The following is a 17,519-nucleotide window of genomic DNA, read 5'->3' on the forward strand; positions in this document are numbered from 1 at the left end:
TGGAGCAGCTCTGGGACAGGCAGAAGGGCCAATTCTGACACTCCTCCCTCAAACTGTGCAGCAGCTTACTCCACAGGTAGCTCCATGGCCTTCTGCTCGTGGAGTAAAGTGCGTAACAGAATCTGGCCCCCAGAGAGACACTGAGCAGCAGGCACGAGAGGGAGGGAGAGATGAGCTGATATGATTGCATACGCTAGAGAGCTGGATTACACCGGATGAGAGATCAAGAGATGTGCTTGGGATTAGATAGACTAGATAGATGGCTACGTACAGGGAATGGATGTGTATGGGGCTACATAGATCGATGTGTCTGCGGATGGATCGATAGAGGGCTGTGTATGATCGATAGATAGAGAGAAGGCTATGTAGTACAGGGGATGGATGGATAAAGGTTCAGAGAGATAGATAGACGAGGTAATTTATAAACAAAGAAGATGGGATTCCAGGTGTGTGTGTGTGTGTGTGTGTGTGAGGAAGGAAGGACTCTTGGGGCAGAAGAGAGAAGACAAGATGGGAGTGAGGGAGCCTTCTCAAAGTGCCGGGCTCTTTCCAGAGGATGTGACATTTCCTTCCATTTCTTATACAATTTTCCTTTTCTTTTTTTGCAGCAAGAGGCAAAGAAACCCCCCACGAAGCTCAACGTGCGACCTGGGAAGGTACCGACACTGGAGGAAGGGCTGGGGTTGGGTTATCTGCCATGCGGGGGGCAGGGACAGGCAGGTGCAGGCAGGTGAGGCTAGCTGTGGTATCGTTTCTCTCCAGATCATTCTGTTCTCCGAGTCGGGCTTTGTGGGCCAGAAGAGAGAGATCTGGGGCGACGTCGCCGACGCCACATCCTGGGAGCTCTCCCAGACCGTCTCCGTCCGGGTGGTTCGAGGAGTGTAAGTGTGTTGTTGGCTGCTCTGCTCATGCAGACACAAGGGTTAAGGTGGAAGCTGCAGAGGGCGTCACTGCACCGAAAAGGGAGCAGTGGGGGCAAAAAAACCTGACTTGTTTTAAGAGTGAACTTGATAAGTTTATGGAGGGGATGGTACAATGAGATTGTCTGCAATGGCACATGGCCCATCCGTGATTGCTATTGGCAAATATCTCCAATGACCAGAGAAGGGACACTAGATGGGGAGGGCTCCGAGTTACTACAGAGAATTCTTTCCCAGCTGTCTGGCTGGGGGGTCTGACCCACATGCTCAGGGTTTAGCTGATCACCAAATTTGGGGTCAGGAAGGAATTTTCCCCCAGGTCAGATTGGCAGAGGTTCTGGGGGGGTTTTGCCTTCCTCTGCAGCATGGGGCACGGGGCACTTGCTGGTTTGAACTAGTGTAAACGGTGGATTCTCTGTAACTTAAAGTCTTTACATCAAGATCTGAGGACTTCAGTAACTCAGCCAGCAGTTAGGGGCCTACTAAAGGAGTGGGTGGGGGAGGTTCTGTGGCCTGTGATGTGCAGATCAGACCAGGTGATCCTGCTGGTGCCTTCTGGCCTTAGAGCAGGGGTGTCAAACATCCAGCCCGCGGGCCGGATACGGCCCACCAACCTTTTCGGTCCGGCCCCTGGTGGCAGCGCGTGCTGCCGCGAGATCTCACGGTGTCACGCGTTGCTGCCGGAGAGTACAAGGCCATGAGATCTCACGGCGTCGCGCGCTGCCACGACATCCGTGTACTCTGGCGGCAGCGCGTGGAGCGCTGTGTGCACGGGACCCAGCGCTCCAAAAGTGCCTAGTCTTTCGATGTATGGTGCGTCTGGCCCACTGGACGTACATTTAATTCAAATCTGGCCCGTCAGAGCGAATGAGTTTGACACCCCTGCCTGAGCGTCTATGAATCTATGACCCGCAGGAAGCTGCACAGCTCCGCTCGCACTAGAACCCAAATCCCCACGTTCTGGTGACTCTCCGGAGCTGGGGAGGAAGGTGAAGGCACTGAGCTGGGATTCAGGAGATGTGGGCTCAGTTCCCTGCTCCATCACTGACACCCGGTGAGATCTTGGGCAAGAAATCTCGGTGCCTCGTTATACCGGAGGGGCAAAGAGTCTTTCCTTTCTCCTACCACTGTCTGCCGGGTCTATTTAGATTGTAGGCTCCTTCGGGCAGGGAGCACACAGCACCTAATGCAACAGGGCCCCAGATCTTGTTGGGGGCCTCTAGGTTAGAAACCAGTGCCCTGGTCACCGGTAAAATGCCCTAGCAGCCAAAGTCTGAATCCAGGGCTCGGGTCCCTCTCTTGAGGCCCCAGGACAGGGGCTTTAGAGAGTTGTCCAAGGTGGCTCTGCTTGTGCCTGACCAGCTGGGCTGCACTCATTCCTCCGACTCATGCATCTGACGAAGCGGGTTGCAGCCCACGAAAGCTTATGCCCGCAGAAATGTGTTAGTCTTTAAGGTGCTGCAGGACTCCCGTTGTTTTTACTCATTCCTCTGGTTATCATCCAGGCTCTACCCCTCTCCTGGGAATGTAACACAGTCTCTTGGTTATCAGTTTGGTTCATCAGGTCTCCCTGATTATTCCCCTGGTTCGTTACCAGCTGCGTGTTGAACCCAGACCCTGGGTTACTGGCCGAGGCCCTGATGCTGCAAAGACGGACCCTTTAGCCCGGTGCTGCAAAGACGGACCCTCATGGACGGACCCGTTAGCCCGGTGTTTCTCAATCTTTTTGATACCAGGGACCGGCTTGCTGCCTTCCTAAACTGCGTCAGGGAGATCTAGGGACTGGCACCGGTCCACGGACCCGTAGCTGAGAGACACTGCTTTATCCTACACAGTCCCACTGACACCACGGGGGCGCCACGTGAGCATGAGGGTTCCCTTTGCCCGGTCGGGGTCCCAGTGGGCAGGCAAGCTGTGCTGGACTCCCAAGATGGGCAGAGGGTCGGAGGCTTTGCTGGCAGGCAGCAGGGTTACCGTGCAGTGCTCTCAATGCAAGACCCCCTGCCCAGCATGTGCTTTGCTCTCTGCAGCTGGGTGATGTACGAGAAGCCGCGGTTCCATGGGCGGAAGTGTGTGCTGGCCGAGGGGGATGTGGAGATCAACAGTCCATGGACAGCCTATCGGAAAGAAAGAGAGGAGCCTGAAAACACGCCCTTCCGCATCGGCTCCTTCAAGAGGGTGGTGAGGGTGAGTGTGGGACCTCTTTGAGGCTGGTCTCTGTTCTCATCCAAGTGGGTTTGAAAACCCTTTGCCTCCTCCAAAGCAATGGGATGTTCAGTCGAGATAGGCCCCAGCCCAAGCCTTCACCAAGCGTCCCTGAACTTTGTGGTGCAGCCCCCCCGTGTCTTTCAGAAGAACAGCACGATGCGGGAGCAGAGGGGCAGCGTCAAAGGAAGGTATGAAGTGGAGTGATGAGATGGTTGTCCCTGGAAGCGGTTGTTGTAGGGAGGGAGGCAGGAGGTGAGGGAGATCCACATAGTCAGCGATGAGGCTGGTAATAGGAGTCATGTCGGGTGGAGCTGTGGATTTTGTTTTGTTTTTTACAAAGCAAATTCTCGGAATCTCTGGGGCTTTCAGGTTCAGTTGAAGGAGAACCTAATATTTCCTTCAACTCCTCAGCAACCTGAGAAAAAGGCCGTTGATGGAAGATGATCTTAACTTGTCCTTTGAGATGTAAATTGGAGAGGGAAGCAGATAATGGGCTGGAGGCTGGCATCTGATTGGAGGCCAGGTGGGCTTCCCTGAGCTGGTTCTTAGCACAAGCTTGGGGAAGGTGAAGGGTTCTTTAATCTCTGCTGGCTAGCAGGCGACTGTCTCCTGTTTCAGGATTACCGGATCCCCGAGATCAGTTTGTTTACTGAGGAGAATGGAGAAGGCACAAAAGTGAGGTTCACGGATTCCTCAGAAGACACCCAGATCCGTGGCAAGCCCTTGAAGGTCTCTTCCATCATTGTCCACTCCGGCCTGTAAGACAATCACACAGTGGCCCTGGGATCTGGGCGGGGTTCCTTCTGCCCCTGATAATTCCTCTCCTCCTGCTTTGTCTTCCCAGCGCGACACAGGGAATTCCAGGGGAGACAAAAACCAAACAAGGAGCCCCATCCAGTGCCCTTTGAAGTCAGTGCAAAGACTCACACTGAGTTCAGAGAGCAACGGATCAGGCCCGAGGCTTGTCTGTATATAATTGTTCTCCCCATGTCCTCCAGGTGGCTGATTTACTCCAAACCTTTCTTTGATGACGACCCCTATGTTTTGGAACCTGGCGGGTATCCCAGTTTAAAAGCCTGGGGTGGCAAGGACCCTTCCGTCTGCTCTTTGCATCCTATTAAACTGGTGAGTGCTCTGTGCTATCAAAGATAGAATGGTGCCAAAATAGCGACTGTTTTCTCACTAAATTTCACTGCCCCGATATGGTCACAAAACGGTGGTTTTCCCATGGAAACAGGCTGCGAAACTTAGACGTTTCTGTATGAAAATGTTTTCTAAAACAAATAGGAAAATGCTGAAGGCTACCCTGGAAAACAGGCTCTTTTTAAAGGACCCATTGATAACACAAACGGGCTAGGAGCCAGACTTTAGAAAAGAGCAGATTCCCCAGTAGTGGCGTAGAGAAATAAAGTATGGAAAATCCTTCCAATGGAACAAATGATCGACAGCCTTATATCGGGGTCAAATAAAGCTTATCATGTTTGGGTACCACCACTGGAATTTGAACAAAATAAGTACACAGTGATAATAAGAGGTGGACCCAACACAAATGGGTCTATTAAAGGGAAAAACATCGGGGTCAATGCAGGGGGACTGGATGGGGTTTAGTAGCTCGTGCTATAGAGGAGGTCGGACTAGAGTAGACAATCTGATGGGGCTTCTGGCCTTGAGCTCTCTGACTCAATGCAGGTTAGGAATAAGATTTATTAATAGGTGGGTGGAAAGTTCACGTGTGTTGCGGCTGATAAAGTAGAAAGCCTTTTTAAAAGAATACAACAGGATTTTTGCTTGAAGGCCTGTGGCCCCAGAAACCACTCCAGAAATGATCCTGCTTCTGAGACAGCAAATGTAAAATATCACGTAGTTTCTTCCCCCTCAAAATGGCACCCACTGAGAGGCCGTGAAACGGAAACGTGGACTTTGCAGACGTGCGTGTGGCAAGTATCTTAGACTAGGCTCTGCCGGCTGTCTCCAGAACGGTAGGCGAATCCCTACCTCAGGGTGCCCGTTCTGTGAGCCACTGGCTGGACTTTGCAGGGGAAGAGAAAGCTAGAGTTGGAGCTAGAGAAGATGCTGCCAACATACGGCCCCGTCTGCGCTCCTGAAGGCGAGTCCACTCTGCAAAGGCTTTGCCAGTGTAGCGCTATTGGTAGAGCGATCCCAGCAAATGCCCTCTACTGGAGACGCAGCTTACACCAGCAAACCCCTTTTGCCAGCATCATTAAACCGCCTCCCTGAGCAGACTTAGCTGCATACACACTGGGTGATGTGCCAGCATAACTCTGTCTGTTGGGGGCGTGATGTGTTCACATTCCTAACTGACATAGCTAAGCTGGCAAAACTTTCTAGTGTAGACCTGGCTCAGTCCCTACCGGGTTGTGGCATCTGCTTACAAGACTGACCCCCACCCAACCCCCCGCCATGGTTAATTCCCAGTCGCACCACAAGATCGAACCATGTTTTAACCACACCAGGGACTATCGTGTCGTAATCAGGATTCCCCAGCTCAGCAGGAATGGCAACGTAGGCAGGACCTAAGACTCTCCTGCCCTGTCCTCAGTGGGATCCCATTTGTGCCAGCACCGGACGTATTTGACTATGGTTGTTTAAAGCGTGGCCCAATGTGCACAGGGATATTTTGCCTAAGCCCCAGCCTGAACTGTGCCCTGGAGGCCGTGAAGAAGTGGGCTGGATTCCCGGCCTTCACCTGCCTTCTCCCCGCTCAGCGGGAGTGGAACCGTTCCCTGCCCCCGACGGAGAGGTTTGTCCGGAACTGTGTTTTTGAAAAGGTGTCTGGGACCTAGTGGAATGGCCAGTGCACTGCGGAGCCTGGAACGGGGCAGGAACACTCTGAATACCCAGGGTTGCATGTGGCAGGGGTCTCTTCAGGCCAGAAGACAAGCTGACAAGCCCCCTCCTTCCTGACAAGACAATAAATCAGCCTGGTTTCACATCAGTAGCTTTTAACCCCCAAGCCCTTAGCTTTGGCTGGTCCTAGCCGTACAGCCATGCCCTGCTTCACTCGCTCTCTCTGCCAGGCAATTCTCTGAGCGCTCATTTTGGTTTACTCTCGTTTCAGGGCTCTCCTGCTGTAGAGAAGCCTGGGGAGCCCAAGGTAAGAGAGGAAGGGACTTGCTGAGTCTGGAAAGGGTCCGAGCCCAAAGGGAAGGGTGTGCAGAACTCTCACAGCTGCTACCGAACTGGCCACGCCCACCAGGAGGTGCTGGTGGGGATCATGCCGAGAGATGGGCTGGGGGGACTGCTTACATCCCACTCCCGCCTGTTGCTAGGAGTGACTATAGAGAATAGTGTCAGAACATTGGCTATGGCAGTGCCCCTGCTTCTCCCACCTCTACCAGCTGGGGGCGCTGTAAGGAATGGGGCAGGGACACTGGCTGTGCGGGAGCATCCCAGCTACACCAGCCCCAGCCTCTCCCAGGAGGAGTCACTGGCTCTGGATCCGAGGTTCCTCGATCTCCATGTGTTTCTGGCATCTCTCCAGGCAGTGATCTACGAGAAGGCATGTTTCCAGGGCCACAGCTGTGAAGTGAACCGAGACATCTATGACCTGAAGAAGCAGGAGAACAGCCAGGGTCCTGTGATGTCCACTGTGGGGTCTCTGCGCATCCTGGGGGGCTGGTGAGTGTGTGGAGGAACTGTGGGGACCGGGATTGCCAAGCGGCCTGATGGCCGAAGTCCAAGGTGAAGAAGGAGCCCAGGGGTCTCCGAGCCCAGGAGCTGTTCTGGGGGAGGTGCCCCCTACCCACCAAGGGGAAAGGGGTCCCCTGGCAATAGGAAAAGCACCTTAATCACCTGGGTGTGAGTGTGGGTCCAGAAGATGCATGCTGGAACTTACTGCTTGTCTGTCTGTCCATCCCTCAGCTGGATTGGCTACGAGAAAGAGGGGTTCCGGGGCCACCAGTATCTGCTGGAGGAAGGCGAATACCACGACTGGACGCAGTGGGGAGGCTACAACAACGAGCTGGTGTCATTGCGGCTGATCCGGACGGTGAGAACAGCTAGCTGTGGGGCCGGCAGGGTTTGTGACAACAGCCGGCTGGATTGCCACCTCCTTTCCCCACACCCGCCTGGGCTGGGCAGGCTCTCCCCCACTGCCTGCCCACATCAGAGCTTTTGTGATGGGGACACCTGTCCCGCTGGGACTCAGATGAAGACCAGCCAAACTCATTACACACAGGGCACCAGCTGGTCACAGCTGTTCACCACCTGCTCAGGCTGGATTTGAACCGGTGACCTAGAAGTTATCCCCTTCTCCATCACCTGCAGCATCCAGCACCACTAGGGACCCAGGCTGTGTTTGTGGAGGGAGCCCACCGTGACCCTATGGCACCCATCACCAAGCAGTGACCCACCAGGGAGGGAGCCAGGCAGACAGATGAACTGAGAGAGGGTTCTCCTCTTCCCACAGGACTTCTCGGACCCAGCGCTGGTGCTTTTCGAGGCCATAGACTTCCAAGACGGGGCCAGCGTGGAACTGAGTGAAGCACTGCCTGATGTGGAGCTGGCCAACTATGGAACCACAACCCAGTCCATCCACGTGCTGAGTGGAGTGTGAGCGCCCTGGGGAAGGGTGCGGCGAGGCTGGACTGTGTGGGGACGGTGCTGTAACAGGGAAAGAGGGAGATGGCTGCAGTATAGAAGAGTGGAAAGGAGTTTAGGGTCTTGGCTAATCCAGTGCTGGATAACTCAGTTACCAGCAGGAATATTTGTGCTAAAGACTGGGGGTAGGAATCCACATGCTTCAGGGCTGGTCATCACTGGGGTCAGGAAGTAATACTCCCCCAGGGGCAACAATGCACAATTGGCTGGATGCATTGGGAGCTGGATGGATGCCTTGGTAACCCTGTTCCATTTCTCTGGCCAGGTGGGTGGCCTATGAAAACTCGAACTTCTCAGGTGAACAGTACATCCTGGAGAAAGGAGTGTATCGGAACTGTGAGGACTGGGGAGCCAATGACTGCCGGATCTGCTCAGTGCAACCTGTCCTTCAGGTGAGGGAGCCCTGCGTCACCCCATTCACCTGCCTCTTGGCGTGGGAGCCCCACATCACCCCACTAGGCTGTCCCTCTGGGTGAGAGAGTCCCACCCCACCTTGGCCGAGGGGTGTTAAAGAAGGAAGTCCTTCAATCTGTATTCTTTGGGCTTGATTCTCCGTTGCCATCCACCTTTCTGCTGTACAGGGACAGTCAGCTGGGGAAGATGGCCCTGGGGCAATACTCCCAGGGCAGGGAGCACGGAGCCAATGAAAAGGCTCCACCCCAGCTCTCCTCCCAGCCCCCGTGGTGGGTGGGTGTGGGCTGGGAACTGGAAAGGTGTTCTGAGGAGCATGGCCGGAGGTCACTGCCCTGCGTCTCAGGCTTCTCTGCTTCCCACGGCTGACAGGAGGCCATGAGAAGCAAGGGGGAAATTAGAGCAGCCTCAGCAGTGCTGGTTCTGAGGGCTGGGCAGGCCCCGGACCCTGAGCCAGAACACGGCGAGCACAAAGGTGGCTTCACGTTCTCTGTGCTCCTCCCGTGCTCAGTGCAGGGACAGAGCTGCTCTGAACCTGGCCCTTTGCTCCGCTGCCTGTCATGGGAAGCCCCCGGGGCACGAAGGGAGCTGGTGTGGGGCGTGTGTCCCTGGCACAGGCGGGGTGAGACAGTAACCGGTGTGGCTTGTTTTCTTCCAGGTCGGGGAGCACAGTCTGCACTTTGTCTCCCGGGTAAGAAGTGGGATCCTTGGGGGGAGTAGTGGGGAGGTGTGATCCGTCGCTCTCCAGTCTAGGCCTTTCTGATGTGCCCATCCCCCTGGGGTCTGGGTGCCTTTGGTATTGGGATGACAATGGTGGCGTGTGCTGAGATCACAGTGGCGCTGCCAGCTCTGTGTTGGGCTGAACGCAGGAGCTTGAGCTGCTGGAGGATGCCTGCTGGAGGAGTCACATATGCCCTCCCTGGGTCCCAGCTCCATTAACCCTCCCCTGCCTCTGCTCCGTGCCCTGTTGGCCCAGGCCCCCCTTCATTCAGTTTTGCTCCTTGGGTTCTCCAGATCCAGCTCTTCTCAGATCCTGATTTCCTTGGGGATCACATCTCCTTCGAGGACGACCAGGTGTCCCTGCCGGAGGCCTTCGCTCCCCAGTCCTGCAGGGTCCATGGAGGCAGGTAACGCATGCTCCAGCCCAGCCGGCGCTGCCGCATGTGCACTGAGCCATGCTCTGCATTGACTCAGCCGGGGCTGCGGAGCTGGTGTTGAAACGCTAGCGGTTGCAAGAACCACGCAGAGCCCTGACAGGATGGCTGGGAACGCGGGAGATGCATGCCAGGAACCCTGGCGTGCTCCGCCCCAGCGGGTCCTTCAGGGGTCGAGAGTTGAAGAGCAGGGTCTTGAGTTCTGGATTTGGGGTTTAGGGCCTGTGTGTTGGGGTAAGGGGGCTGAGAAACACACGGGCTTATGAGGGTTGGAGTGGGAGGGCCTGGATGGGAATTGCAGGGGACGGCAGGATGCAAGCAGGGAAGGAGCTGGGGGCTGGTACGTTCAGGAGCAATGTGGGCGTCTTGCAGGTTTGATTGAGGCATGGCAGGGCTGGGCAAGGCGGGGGCAAGGTTCCCTGTGTCGGGAGGAGGCCGCAGGGGGTTCCACTCACTGGCACATGACGAGTGTGGCACTGGAGGAGGGTTTGGGAAGGGCCTGGCACCTACACCTGGGGGCAGAGTCATCCCCGTGGGTGCATCTCACTTCCAGCTGGATTCTCTACGACGGCCAGGAGTTTGAGGGGGAACAGCACATTCTGTCTGACGGCGAGTATCCGACGCTCACTGCCATGGGCTGTGTCTCCTCCACGGCCATCCGGTCACTGAAGAAGGTCCCAATCGTAAGTATTTCAACCCCCAGTGCTGCGTCCTCCCCCTATGGCTGAGATCCCCGTGTCCCGGGAAAACTCCTGCGTGGTGGGGGAAGAGGCTGTCCCCCCGACTCCAGCTGCCACCCAGAGCTCCCGCTGCACCACACTGGGTCGGACAGGCCCCATCCCCTATCCCCAGAGCTCCCTTTGCCCACGCTGGGTGTGCAGTGCACCTTTCTCCACCCCTCTGCACGGGAAGAGCCCATGCCCCATAGCAGCCTGGATGCTGGTCAGTTTCCTGGCTTTGCCCCCAGCCTGGGTGTGTGTGTATCGCCATGTGTGTTCTCCCTGCCTGCCTCCATCCCTTTCCCTTTCTCCTGCAGTTTTTCTCGGAGCCCTCCATCTTCCTGCATGGGCTGGAGTGCTTCGAAGGGAAGGAGATAGAGCTGAATGGCGAGGTGCGGAGCCTCCAGGCCGAGGGCTTCAATAACCACGTGCTGTCCGTGCGCGTGAAAGGCGGGATGTAAGTGAACGAACTCTCCAGGACATACACCAAGAATAGGGACCAGTGACCTCCCGGGGCCCCTTCTGACACACCAGAAAGCGTGACCCACCTGGATGAATCAGGAAGAGTGGCCAACAGAGACCTTCCACCGGGTGCACTTCTGTAGCGACCACCACACGCCTTGGGTACAACTCAGCCATGACCCATCTCGGATCCCCGTCCCCCCCTAGAATAGGGAATAGTAGCCACCCTTCCGTGATGCCAGGACAGGGAACGATAGTGATTCTCTTGGGACCCGTGTCACGCAGAGGGAAGTGTCCAGACACCGAGGGAGCCTCTCCACACCGTGCTCAGAGCCGCGGGAAAGCCCTGCTTCCCTGCTGACGGCTGCAAACAGCTCTCGAGCCCAGGAGAGTCGGACACAACCAGTTCCAGCGCCCAGAGCCATCCAGTTGCAGCTCCCCACTGCTGACACAGCTGATCCAGGCCAGCCAGGCTGGGGAAGCCTCTCTTACTCCCTGGTTCCTCCAGCACAATGTGCTGTGCGATTTGGGAGAGGACTCAGTGCCCCCCCCCCTTTGGCACCTCCCCAGAGATGGGCGTTTCCAAGGAACCGCCAGCCAAGCCAGAATCCAGACAGACCCGTCCTGTTTGCTTCTCCCCCTCTGACCCTGAGTCCCACCCCATTGGGATGCCAGCCAATCAGATTGTCCGTTGCGCAGGCGTGTTTTGGCTCCGCCCCAGTGCTGGCGAGAAGCCGGGTGGTGCAGCTTCAAGCCCAAACAACAATAGCTTGACAAACATGCCCAGAGAAGTGGGTCCCGCCTAAGTGGCTGAGCCCTGTCCCAGTTGTGGAAGAACATGAGGGTTAAAGAAGATCCTGAAACACATGCTCCTGGGATTTCCCCAGCTGAGAGAAATTTAAATTCCAGCCCTTTAGGAGTAGCACATTATGTGCCCCGCTGGGGCCCCGGAGGAGAGGAAGAGCATGCTGGAGCGGAGGAGCTCTGCGTGTGTTCTCCCCGCCGAGACCCCAATTACTGGGCGGGCCAGTGCCTCTGCTTGCCCCTCCTTGTGCGTGCCCTTGCAAGTTGGCCTTAGATTAAAGGGGGGATGAAATGTTCTTGGAGACCCCTTGGTAGATGGGCTTTGCTCCTCGGAGGCAGGGTGCTGAGAGCAGAGTTCGCGGGCGTTAATCCGTGCATTTAGACGTAGACAAATAGCACCTAATAGGGAAGTGAAGCTCCTTGCCCCAGGTTACGCACCAATCTCGCCACTGAACCCAGGAGCCCTGATTGCCAAGCCCCTCCTGTCGCCACTAGACCATGCTCCCGCTGAGAGCTGGGGAGAGAAACCAGGAGTCCTGACTCCCAGTTCCTTGCTCTAACCCTATCCATGCTGCTACCCAATCAAGCACGTCACTACTACAGAGCTTGGGGGTGTCAGTAGGGCTAGACACCCCCCCGCCTGTGCACTCTTTGGAGCATGTTTCCGCAGGGGGAAGATGAGAGCGTGAGTGAAAATGTCTTTGCTTGCTTCTCTCCACACATCCCTTCCCCTCCTCCTCCCCCCCCCCAGATGGGTGCTGTGTGAACACAGCGACTTCCGCGGCCGCCAGTGGCTGCTGGACTGCACGGAGATCACCAACTGGCTGACCTACAGTGGGCTTCAGCACATAGGCGCTCTCTACCCCATCAGGCAGGTGAGTGCTGGGCCCTGGTGCGTGTGCTGGAGGCAGGGAAGAACTGGTGGGGAGTTCCCTGCTCTTCCCTAGCCCAGAGTCATAGAAGAGATGCTAGCAGCCATGCTACCAGCACAACCCACTCTGTTCCTACTGTGCTGACACTTTGCCAGCGGGCTGTTCCCTCTCTGTCCGGGCCAGGAGCCGAGGGGACTGGGAAAACATGCTGAGATTACCGGGTGTGCATGAGGATGTCCTGGGATTTACTGGGGATTAACTGGGACGCACTGGGAAGTCACTCGGGTTTGCTGGAGATTTCTAGTTACGCTCCGTGGATGGAGCTGGTATCGGAAGGTTTGGCACAGGGTACGTCTACACTCGAGTGGGGGGTGTAATCTCCAGCTCAAGATGTGCATTAGCTTTGATCTAGCTAGTGCGCTAAAAATAGAAGCGTAGCGTGGGTGGGAAGACGGGCTGGCCACCCTGAGTATGCACCTAAGGCCTTGGGCCGAACTGCACTCGGGGCAGCTAGCCTGTCCCACCTCCCACACCACGGTGGCGGCTACCCTTCAGTTTTTAGTGCATTAGCTGGATCAAAAGGCAATGTATCAGAATCATGATTATTACTGTAGTCTTGTTAACTGGGGGAGTCTGGGGTTTGCTCAGCTGGTGCTGAGGGTCATTAGGACATCCGGAGCTGCACGAGGAAGGGACAGGGCGATACACCTGTTCTACATGCTGTATGCCATGGTCAGAACGTCATTGCAACTGCAGGAATAAAACTCAGAGCTTCCTACTCCTAAAGCCCAGCACTTTTCCCCTGGAGTTAGAGGAGGATCTCCATTAGCGGTTAGGAGTATAGTGCTGATGACACATTTCAGAGCTGTTCTGATTCAATCCAGCAGGGGGCAGAGGTGCACAGGGACACTGGCTAACACTTTGCACTGCCTTATGAATGGACCCAAGCCATATAACTGCTGCTCTGTCCCAGAGCGAGGGTGGCCAGGGTGAGCGATGCTGTGAAATGGGGCAGCAGAGGCTGATGGCCTGTCTCCTTCCAGAGACGGATCTACTTCCGGATAAAGAACGCGGAGCTGCAGTTCTTCCTCTCCGTCCCGGACGACGCTGAGGACATGAAAGCCGGACGCGTGGTGGTCTCGGACCTGAGTGACCAGAGCAGCTCCATCTGGTACTACGAGGAGGGGCTCATCAAAAACCAGGTTAGGGCTGGCCCCTGTGTGTGGGTGACTAGAGACTCAGAGGTTGGCTCATGGAGGTGCAGCCAGCCCTGGATTGCATGGGACGTAGGCTGCTTGAGACGGGCCCAATGTAGAACCCCAGATCCAAGTCCCAGGTTCAGTCCCTGCTGATGGCTGCGATGTCTGTATGCGCATGCAGCTAGGAGTTGTTACTATGGGCAACCTCGTTAATCTCTCGCTTGTCCCCACCCACTCCGAGCAGGAGGGATTGTTTGGGGGTGGTTCCCTGCTCCCCAATGGATCCATGGCTCTCCTCATGCCAGGCAGGACGTCACACCCGTGGGTGAGAATCGGGCTCAGTTTTGGGGGGTTACTCACCAGCCCATTACAGTGGGGGCAGCCAGCAGAGAGCAGTGTGTGCCACTGGAAAAAGGTTTTCCCCGGCACCAGGTCCTTTTCTCAGAGCTGCTGCCCAGCTCGTCGGTCCCCAGTCTATAGCTGTGCATGGGATTCTTCCTTCCTAAGTGGAGGACTCTGCACTTGTCCTTGTTGAACCTCATTAGATTTCTTTTGGCCCAATCCTCAGTTTGTTTAGGTCACTCTGTATCCTATCCCTACCTTGCAGGGTATCTGCACTCTCTCCAAACTTGCTGAGGGTGACCTTCCCCTTCGTTGGTTCCACGCTGGGTCCAGCTTCTACTTCCACATCCCTGTTTGTCCAGGGTATCGCAGGCAGGAATGTCCCTGGCACTTTGCACAAGACTGAGCCCGTCTCTTACTGGAGGGCTTGGAAGCCCTGAGCTGGGCGTGGGAGGTAGCAGAGGAGCTGACTGGTCTGGCCATTGTTGGTTGCAGGTTGCCCCCAGCATGAGCCTGCAGGTGATCGGTCCGGGCGGGAGAGGCGCCAAGGTGGTGCTGTGGGCTGAGACTCGAGTTCCCCGCCAGACCTGGAGTGTTGATTCTTTCGGGCGGATCTGTAGCCAGATGTTCGAGGACATGATCCTGGATGTGAAAGGTGAGGCCTTGGCCTGCCCATCTTCTGAATTCGGCAGGAAGGGAGGGCAATTTCTTAGGTCCTCAGATCCACTCCCAAAATCTCCAGGCTTCATCTATGGCAGAGACAGCTCTGCCCTGATGGTATTTGAGTCCCCACATTGTCCGGATCCCCTCCCACTGTGGATGGATCATTTGATGGCTATGAATGTTTTTGGGTGGAAAATTATTTCCCCAAAAGGTGGAAGCAAGGGCTGGAGGTGGTTAGCCGAGGGGGAAACCTGCGGCTTTTTACTTCCCCATTGGAGACTGGCCAGAGGAGAGGCTTCATGGCTGAGTGGCAGAGCCCAGTTGGCCAAACAAGGACACTAAGCTACCAGAGAGGCGATTACCGAGCTGCTATTAATAGTGACCAAAAGCACTGGGAGATTGGCAGGTCTATGGGGAGAAAGAGGCGGAGGAGAGGGAGGGAGAGAGAGAGAAAAAATACCTCCTTTCTTTTCCCTGTCAAACTCTCCGCTCTCTCTGTGCAGGGGGCAGATCGTACGACCGAGACCATGCCATCCTCTGGAACATGGCTGAGGAAAGATCCACACAGATCTGGGACATACAAGTGCTTTAAGGACTTGCCTTCAGCCCTGGTTCCTGTAGGAGGTGCCACCAAGTTCCTAAGTGCTACCAGCTCTTCCCATGGTCTTTCTGGGTTATCAGGGTTCACTGCAAAGCGGTGCGGGGGTGCTCTTCCCAGAAAGTGTCCTCTGCCCTGAAATGGAGCCAGGATGGGTCTGTCTCTCTACAACCTCTCCTCTGCCTGATAGCCATTCTGGGGCTGCGACTGGACCAGTTCAACCCTTCGTCAATTCCAGGGATTGTCTTTGAGTGGAGGGGGGGGCTGGACTGTCCTGTTTCACCCATCAGGGGCTCATCAGGACCCAATTCCCTCCCACCAAAAGGACCAAGATAAATTGAGAGTCCCCAGATGTGAACTATAGTAAGTCACCCGTGAAGTGTCATGCAGTACCCATGTGCACACACGTGAGTGCCGGGCAACGGGCCACCTGGAGTCCTCTCTGAGCCAGTTCTGGTGCGGCTGATTTGAGTTGTGCTGAAAGACTGAATGCAGACCCCTGCTCTGTCACTGCTTCCTAAGGGGATGGTCCCATGAACTGTATTTATGTATGTGTGTGTGTATGTGTTACGATCCTCTTTATACCACCAGCTCTCTGACTGGGTGCTCAATTCATATTGCCAGCCACACGTTAACACACTCATTGAGGTGGTCTCTGAGATGCTGCTCAATGGGTGGACGTGAGACCCTGGGGCCTTTCACACAAGGGAGGGATTCTTGCACATATCCTGATTCCTTGAGAACATGGGAGCAGCCACTGCATGCTCCAGTAGCAATCATCATTGGTTGCAGTGCAGGCTAGCATCCATTGCTGGGTAGTCCCAGGTGAGGATCTCAAAGCACTTTATAAGCGTGAATCAGTTAAGCCTACCACCCCCACCGGGGTTAGTATCTCCCAGTTTACATTTGGGGAAACTGAGCTGAACAGAGGTGAAATGTCTTCCCCAAGGCCCCACAACAGACAGAGCTAGGAATAAACATCCACTCTCCTGCTCCTGGGCTGAGCCAGTGCTTCCAGTGTGCTGCTTGCTGTGGGGCAGCCCACAGACATCCTGCCCAGCTCCAGCATCGAGGTTCACCCGCTAACAGCTGAGCAGCAGAGGGCTTGGTGGAACCTCAAGAGACTGAGCCGCAGAGGTCGTAGCGGAGAAGCAGGTGGTAGCAGAAGGGGACGGTGAGGTGGGCAGCTGAGTGGGTGGCTGGCCAGCTGGATCGTAGCGGCTGGATAGTGGAGCGAGCAAGGTGCCTTTTACTGCCCAGTGTAATCCTGCTTGCGGCGTTTTCCCAAGTTAACGCCGGGTTACTTTCCCCCTTTTTATTAAAAGTCTCTTTTCTACACTCAGTCTCTGTGCTTGCGAGAGGGGAAGTGTTGCCTTGAGAGGCACCCAAGGGGTGGTGTGTGATTGTCTTAGGTTACCAGGTGGGGGCTTGAGCTGGTTTTGTGTTGTATTGTTAAAAGGAACCCCTAGATATTGAAATCCAGCCCTTGTTGCTGCCGACTCTGACTGGCGGAAGGGTTAGAGATGCTTGTTGACTTCATAAATAAATGCTCGTTCTTGGGTCAGAAGAACACTGAAAAAAAAGCAGCCGCTTTTAAGACTATGTGTAGGTCTACAGAAGGATTGGCTGTACTGTTGAATAATCCAGAATTCTCAGCTCAATCTTTAGCATCATTCCCATCAGAGGTGAGTCAAATCCACCTCTCTTGCGTCCTGTTGCAGCTAGCGCTCTGGGCTCTTCCACATCTGGACTCAGATCTGAATTTTGGGATGGAATTCTTCTCAAGCTACTACCATACAGTTCCTGATTGCTCTCCAAGCTCATCTCTTTCAAGACTTCTCTATATGCAGAGTTGCACCAGTTTAACTAAAGGTGTAATTTTTAAACCGACGTAGTTCAAAGGCTGCGTGGATTCTCATTTCGTTTTAACCAGGCTTATTTTGGTTTATCGTAAATCAGTTAGGATGAGATCAAAATAAGCCACTTTTGAACCAGCATAACTGTATTGGTTTAACATCTCGTCTTAAGTTAAGGCACCTTTCTCACGGAGACAAGGCTTGATGTGTAGTGATTTTATGGCTGCTGTATTCCCTTTTGACCCCTAGAGGCCACTCTTTATTCACTAAGCATGTTGTGCAGTGTTGCTGTTGATATGGTGAGTGAAAGGAAGGGGATGTGTACAGCACAATGTGGATGCTGTGGGCTGGGAAGGGTGTTTCATTTGTTAGCTGCAATATTGCCTGTGCCGGAGGCCATAGAGTCAAACACTCAAAGGGGTTGGATAATTTTGTGGCCAATGTTAGCATTTTAGTTCTGTGAGCTCAGCTAGAGACAAGCAAACTTCATGCTCCAGGGCATGAGATGTTTGCTGCTGAGGTCAGGAAGGAATTTCTCCCCCACTGCAGAAACTGGATTGGTGCATTATTTGTTTATTTTACTTTCCACTGAAACATCAGTTCTTAGCCACTGCTGGAGTCTGGATCACGAGACCAAAGCCATGTCTGATGTGCAGTCCCAACAAGCCAGACCCTCAGCTGGTGTGAACCA

General features: G+C 55.0%; 1 protein-coding gene across 1 annotated transcript in view; it reads left to right on the top strand.

Annotated features, from left to right (window-relative positions):
* CRYBG2 (crystallin beta-gamma domain containing 2) overlaps positions 1-16,284 on the top strand; it is a 32,220-nt gene extending 15,936 nt beyond the window's left edge. Inside the window, exons 5-22 of the mRNA XM_067543368.1 lie at positions 609-656; positions 763-881; positions 2,951-3,107; positions 3,747-3,886; positions 4,127-4,253; positions 6,208-6,243; positions 6,631-6,767; positions 7,011-7,137; positions 7,558-7,700; positions 8,014-8,140; positions 8,818-8,850; positions 9,174-9,286; positions 9,867-9,996; positions 10,350-10,489; positions 12,050-12,173; positions 13,214-13,372; positions 14,207-14,366; positions 14,878-16,284. Coding sequence (XP_067399469.1) covers positions 609-656; positions 763-881; positions 2,951-3,107; positions 3,747-3,886; positions 4,127-4,253; positions 6,208-6,243; positions 6,631-6,767; positions 7,011-7,137; positions 7,558-7,700; positions 8,014-8,140; positions 8,818-8,850; positions 9,174-9,286; positions 9,867-9,996; positions 10,350-10,489; positions 12,050-12,173; positions 13,214-13,372; positions 14,207-14,366; positions 14,878-14,966 — 2,109 coding nt within the window. The 3' untranslated portion in view covers positions 14,967-16,284. The remainder of the gene's footprint in view (positions 1-608; positions 657-762; positions 882-2,950; positions 3,108-3,746; positions 3,887-4,126; positions 4,254-6,207; positions 6,244-6,630; positions 6,768-7,010; positions 7,138-7,557; positions 7,701-8,013; positions 8,141-8,817; positions 8,851-9,173; positions 9,287-9,866; positions 9,997-10,349; positions 10,490-12,049; positions 12,174-13,213; positions 13,373-14,206; positions 14,367-14,877) is intronic.
* Positions 16,285-17,519: the final 1,235 nt, after the last annotated feature.

Source organism: Emydura macquarii, unplaced genomic scaffold, assembly GCF_026122565.2.
Source record: "Emydura macquarii macquarii isolate MOO-44397 ecotype Brisbane River unplaced genomic scaffold, CSIRO-AGI_Emac_v2 contig_820, whole genome shotgun sequence".
In the NCBI taxonomy this organism is placed as follows: domain Eukaryota; kingdom Metazoa; phylum Chordata; order Testudines; family Chelidae; genus Emydura; species Emydura macquarii.